Source organism: Salarias fasciatus, chromosome 19 (assembly GCF_902148845.1).
Source record: "Salarias fasciatus chromosome 19, fSalaFa1.1, whole genome shotgun sequence".
Lineage (NCBI taxonomy): Eukaryota > Metazoa > Chordata > Actinopteri > Blenniiformes > Blenniidae > Salarias > Salarias fasciatus.
The window spans coordinates 18,844,513-18,850,887 of NC_043763.1; the positions used below are offsets into that span (position 1 = coordinate 18,844,513).

Here is a 6,375-nt window from a genome sequence, read left to right on the forward strand (position 1 = left end):
CGTACAGCAGCCTGAAATCGAATTTTCTCGGACGTAATTTGACAGCCGCCATGCAGCGGAACAAATCCAGCAGTGTGGAGGTGAAGCAGGTGATCGGAGCTCTCTGCAGGCTTCTGGCGGCCGCCGGGCTGGACGCCGTGCCCGCACCGGAGACTTTCAGACGGGCTAAATTTGCAGGCAGAGGCGAGGTGTGTTGGTCACAGGTTACCTCTGTTTGGAGCTCAAATGCACGTGAATTCGATGAGGGTAAACACTGAAAACATACCTTGATTTTATCACCACATATCTGCTCTTCATTCGTTTGTTACAGGAGGATCCGTTTTGGAAGCTTCTCTCCAGCATCCTTCTGACAGCTGGTGTTGTTAGTCCAGAGGTCAGCACAAGGCTAGGAGGAGGTCAGTGAACCCTAAGAAATAAGAAATTGTATTGTTTATTGTGACGATGATGCTGAGGGTGTCAAATCTTGTGTTGCTAATGTGTTAGTAAAAAAAGATTTGAGGGGGAATGTACAGCTCTTATACAGATAATCTCAGCTATGGCATTTTGTGACTACACACATAATCACATCAAGCCTATCCAGGAAAAGCTGTGAAGTGGAGCTAAGTGGCCTCATAAAGGTGAAATCAAACTTTTATCTCCATCCTAATTTTTTTTCCTCATCTAAAAATCCTCTGTTCAGTCTCTGCACTGCCTTGTTGTCAGTTTGTTTGTTTAATTTGCCAACAGCAGAAGCGTCTGACAGGCTTTCAAGCTCAAATCATGTTACTGTGATCTGTGATGTTGGCACTTTAAATTGAATCAGAAGAATTGAAAGTGTTTTTGAAAAAAATTACAACATACAAGCAATTTTTTTTTCACCCAAAGACATTTGTTTTGGATACTTTTGAAGTAGGTTTGTTGACTCAACATGAGATCAATACCATCTGCTTCAGGTTAGATCAGGATGAAAAAAATGAAGACATTATTGTTAGTCCTTTTACGGAGTGCATATTCTCCATTTCCTCTATTCTTATTTCAATTTCCTATATTCTTATGAAGGAAAGCCTGAGGGAACTTAGCACATTCTTGAATCGTATGTTTGCAGCAGTTCCATTCAAAATATCTGTAATATTTCAATATTTTCTGGCTTGTCTTTGCTTTATCAGTTATTTTTTTGCTCTCCTTCTTTATCTTAGCATTTTTAAGACCAAAGTTATCCCCACGCTGTTCCTCCCACCTAACCTTGTCTCTCAAAGGCCTAAAAATCACTAATTGTGGATGCATAATGTGCTTGGATTGGATTTCTTTGTGTCTCAGATTGCAGGAAGCTGGTTGCAGTGGGTCTGTGGCAGACTGGCTACTATGCTGACTGGATGCACGGGGGAGATGGAGGGGAAGAGGAAGAAAAAGAGGAGGAGGGCAGGAGTTTCTCCAGCAGAGATCTCCTCCTGGCACTGGGCTGGCTGCTTGCTGCAGGAACCCTGGAGAAACTGGTCACTCAGCGTGTCCAAAAAGTGGACACAACACTACTCGTATCTCTACCTGTAAGCAACACTGGATGTGCTATTACTCTATGTGCTACTAAACTAAGCACTGTGAATTTATATATTTGTCTTATGTATTAGCGGGACCCTCAGCTGTCAAGCGAGCTCCAGTTTGACTCTGCCTGCCTGAGGAGACTCCATTGGCTCACTGGGAGTTTGAGGCACCAGGGACGGACGCTGCTGTCCATGCTGCGAGAGCGAACCGGAGCGCTTCATGCTGTAAGAAAATCCTCTAATTTCTGCTTCACCGATGAAGAAAGTAATCAAATATTATGCTGCTTCAGTGACAGAGTGTTATCTGTGTTAGGATTGTGTGTCAGGAATATTCAAGCCTTGTGCAATAAAAGGTATTTGAGTGACACACTGCCTTCTGGTAGATCTGTCTCAGAGTTATGGCTATGGTGCATATTCATACAAAATACGGTCAACAGTGACAGGAAAAGAGGAAATAAAATGCTGTACCAGATAAGTTTAGATGTTCGTTGTAACTAAATCAAATCTAACCTGTTTTCAGGTTCTTTCTGTCAGTGTTCCCTCCACTGGTTCTTATTCCTCTGGGGAAAGCTCTGAGGTGCTCAGCCAGGTACGTGTCGGCTTGTTTTAATGAAAACATGAGTGGATTAAATCACTCTCCTTTTGCTGTTCTCAAAGTTGGGAAGTAGTTTCTGATTTCCTTCTTCGGTGTATCTCCCCTTCCAGTGTATCAGTTTTACAATTGGAATAGACAAATTGTCCTTCCTTCATTGTGATAAATACCATTTTATGATGAAGCAATGGCTGTCATAAATCAATTCACACTTTATCACAATGTCAAAGAACAAAAATTGTCTTTTTTTTTTGGTAAAAAAAACTGTTGGCTGTGTGACCTGAAAGTTATTTTTAAGAAGAGTATCATGTATCCTTTTATGGTTCATAATTTAATGGATATTTGTTAATAAAGCTCTCTGAACTTCATAAAAAATTTTGCTCAATATTTTGACAAAAACTTTACCATCAGGGTCCTGAAGGTTTTAGGCTAAGCTCTCCTCTGGAAGAAACAAGAGAGAGCTGGACTCACAAGACTAATTTGGTTTGACAGTTATGATGCATGTTTGACTTACAAACACTTCCAAATGACCGATGTAAGATTTTAAAATTGAAATGTGATTTGTAATTTTGACATCCTTGAATGTAGTGAAATATGTCTTTAAAATGATGTCGCCTCTCCTTGTTCTAGGATTGTGTTCGTGTTCGTCAGCTGTGTGATCTCTTGGAGGCATATCTGAACTGGAAACAGGTGGAGGCAGTCTTCTGGACGTGGATGGTGCGTTTAGACGACAACAACACCAAATTCTACATTGTAAATCTAGGTTCTGCTCTGTGAAATGAAATGTGGTGATCTGTGTGTGTGTTTATTTAGGACAGTGTGATGGACTGCCATCTGACGGAATCAGTTGTTAAGAAGCCTACTCCTGCATTTGATGGGGTTCCACGAGTGTGTCACCACCAAAACCGAGGGCTGGAGAAACTGGAAGACATGCTACTGAGACTGCACATATCACAGGCATGACACACACGCACACACACACACACACACACACACACACACTCACACACACACACACACACACACACACACACACACACACACACACACACACCGTACTCCACCAGTGGTCTCTGAGTTGCATTCAGACAAAACTAGTTTAAACCCCTGAAAGCAAAGTCCTTCATTTAAAATAAACTAAAAATGTATTCAACAAAATCTCAGTATGCCTGTTTATATCAGTTAACTGTCTAATAAAGTCAGAGGTTCACAATATTTACTTATTAATTCAGAAGACTACACTTGAGATTTTTAGTAATACAGGGTACAGTTAGATTTGGGTTTGTCTAAGTTAAGTAAAATGATGTATGTGGTTGCATGTGTGTGTGTGTGTGTGTGTGTGTGTGTGTGTGTGCCCCGTGATGGACTGATAATCTGTTCAGGGAGTATCCAGACTTTGGCTTAATGGATTAACTGGATTCCACTTTTTTTTTCCTCAGGAAGAACAGAGGAGTGACAGAGGAGCTGTTGGAGAAAGAAGAGTTGGAGACTGCTCCCTTCCTCCTCCCGTCTCCCCTCTCCCCGACCTGTCTGCCCCGACTCGGGTGTGTCGAGCCAGGCTCCAGACTGAGAGGCCTGTGGGACGCAGCAGCCGTCCAGCAGAGGGACCCCCCGGCTCGCCCCGGCCTCCAGACCACCTCCCCGCTTCTCAGGCTGCAGAGATGCTGCGCTGTTTAGAGGCTCAGCTCTTAGAGAGGAGGGACCGGCAGAGGCTCGCCAACAGGGAGCAGCTGCAGGAGATGATTGGCAGACTGGACGGGCTGGTGCTGATCCCCCCATGAACTTTGTGTTTTCAAGTTAACTGCTGAATGTGGTAATGATGAATCCACTTGACTTTCAAGTTTTGTAAATGCTTTGCAAGAGGATGCAATGCAAACATGTAAAACAAAAGATGATAGATAACTTACTGATGAATGCTGCAGAATGAAATGACTTTTTATACCAGACTGTATAAAGATGCTTGGTAGCAAACAGAGAACGCTGCACCGAAAACCTGCATCATCATCATCATATCATCTGTTGCAGGGACAGAAGTTCAGGAGGGAGTTGGCACGTAAAACTGTGCTGTTACATGAGTAGTAATATTATTTCAGCGTTCATGGTTAATTTACAAATGGATCCCAGATATTTGTTGTCAAACTGCTACTTTCTTGTAGGTTTGTGTTGACGGGCTGCTGCAACTATTTTATGAACTGTGGGAAAGAAACGTAAAAAACGTATTTCAGTTTTCCCTCGATAATCAAAGTAATTGCTTCTGGAATTTGATTTGGTGTGCAGTAAGAATTAGCAAAAAATTTTACAAATTGTTTTGTTTAACAGTCAAAACTAATACGTCTTCTTACTTAATTAAAAAAACAATTATTTCTACCCAAAGGAGAGAGTCAATTTGTTTTTTATATTTTTGTATTATTTGTTTAATAAATTGAGGCACTGTAGTTTTAGGAAAAATATCCAACCTGCCGTTTGCAATGCTGTGTTGTTATACAATATTTGAAATAAAAAAAGACCAAATTTTGAGAAAAAATCTCTTCCTTCATGTTAGTTGCACGTTAGTGCGCCACCTGCTGACAGCAGGAATAACTACGCTACAACCAACAGTATCAATTTGTGTCAAATATTTTTGTTGCAGCAGCAGAGCCCGACTGTACATCAAGTATTCTGCGTTCTCAGGTAAATTTTAAGTATTCCAAGTGTGTATTTCACGATATTGCTTTCTTCTGTGTTGTTTATCAAGTGTTTAATGTCCTCGTGCACTAAGGTTTGATGCTAATCGCTAATCGATGCTAATCACTTTATATTATTTAAGTCATTTAGTTAGTTTTACTGTGAGTTTCATGAGATAAGGTGCCATTCGCTTTTCTTTTCTGGCTTTAGTTGGGTTAATTAATTTTCTTGCTGGTTTTTAAAAATTTTAATTGATACTTACCTGGTTGAATGTATGGCGGTGTGCGTTGAAGCCCAGCAGGTGTCGCTGTTTACTGTTTGTATTTACGATGATGGGCCACTTTATTTAGTACACAGTACACCTACTCGTTACACTAACTTTAAGTTACAGTCATGATTCTAGTGACTGTTTCTGATAATGTTGAGCTGTCTCAGTAGTGTAATCGGGCGATGGTGAGACTTTTTGAGTCGGAAACAGGAACATTTGTTGTTCTGTGTTCATCTGATTCACTATTCTCTCAGCAGAGGTCAGAGGTCATCATGAACAATGGGGTGAAATAACCACAATTATGCCCCTTTTTTTAGTAAATCACTCAGAAAAAAGTTGGATACTGATTTGTGCTTGTATGAACCAGGGTTTAAATGTATAGCTTAATTTTTAGACAAAAATGAGTATTTTACGTTTTGAGATAACAGTTGTAAAGCCGCAAAGTTGAACAGTCGTTTTTGATAAAGCAAGCCAATTTTCTTTAATTTCAACTCATTGAATATCCTGAACATCAATAATTACAACATCCATTTATTAATTTGTCTTGTTGAAACCTTTCCCTTTCTTCAGGTTGCAGCTGACTGTGTGTAAAGGCATACACAGCCTGGCCACGTCCTCGACGTTCAGACTGAATGTAGAGTAAGTTTTCATACTCGGACCCCTGGCTGGCCACATTCTTGTTCACGATTTCCACTTCTATAACATTCGTAGTTAAGATGCATTGCTATCTACTTTTTAAAGGGTCCTGACTTATTACGTGCCGTTCGAAGATCTGCTGTTGACTTTATATGCTTTTTGGCTCTATGCACAAAATCCCATCCAAAATTATGTTGTAAATCAACAGCATCGGGTGTAGCTGTGACATTATTGGATAAAAATTACGTTTAGTTATTCACAATACTGATGCAAAACAAAACATACACACTCACCGCGTGTCTGGCTGTCACACTTTATTTACATTCTGAAAATTAATACAAAATGTCAGTTTTATGTGTGTTTCCTTGAGAATGTTGCCTTTATAAAGGGGCATAAAGAGATGATTGTGGTAACAAAAACAACTATTTCCACATTATGTACAGGACTGTAATAAAAATGGAGTTAATCTTCGAACAAATTGAATTACAAACAGCTAATTTCAGTTCAGCTGAATCAGAACTTTGAATTATTAATCTAATCACAATCAGCAGAAACTGAAAAAGAGATTTATCATTTCACCTAATTGAATCACACCAAATGATTTTCAGCAAAAAGCACTGGAAAACATTTTTGGATCAGAAATGATTGAAATAGCATATAAAGAAATGGAGAAATTTTGCGGATTTGTTAGTAATTTG

At 40.0% G+C, this 6,375-nt stretch overlaps 1 protein-coding gene across 1 annotated transcript; it reads left to right on the forward strand.

Annotated features, from left to right (window-relative positions):
* On the forward strand, positions 1-4,480 carry tedc1 (tubulin epsilon and delta complex 1). Its single transcript, XM_030116731.1, has 8 exons — positions 1-188; positions 311-395; positions 1,297-1,523; positions 1,605-1,742; positions 2,038-2,106; positions 2,740-2,826; positions 2,923-3,066; positions 3,549-4,480. The coding sequence occupies exons 1-8, from the start codon at positions 51-53 to the stop codon at positions 3,888-3,890; spliced, it is 1,230 nt and encodes a 409-aa protein (XP_029972591.1). The 5' UTR covers positions 1-50; the 3' UTR covers positions 3,891-4,480.
* The last annotated feature ends 1,895 nt before the right edge of the window (positions 4,481-6,375 follow it).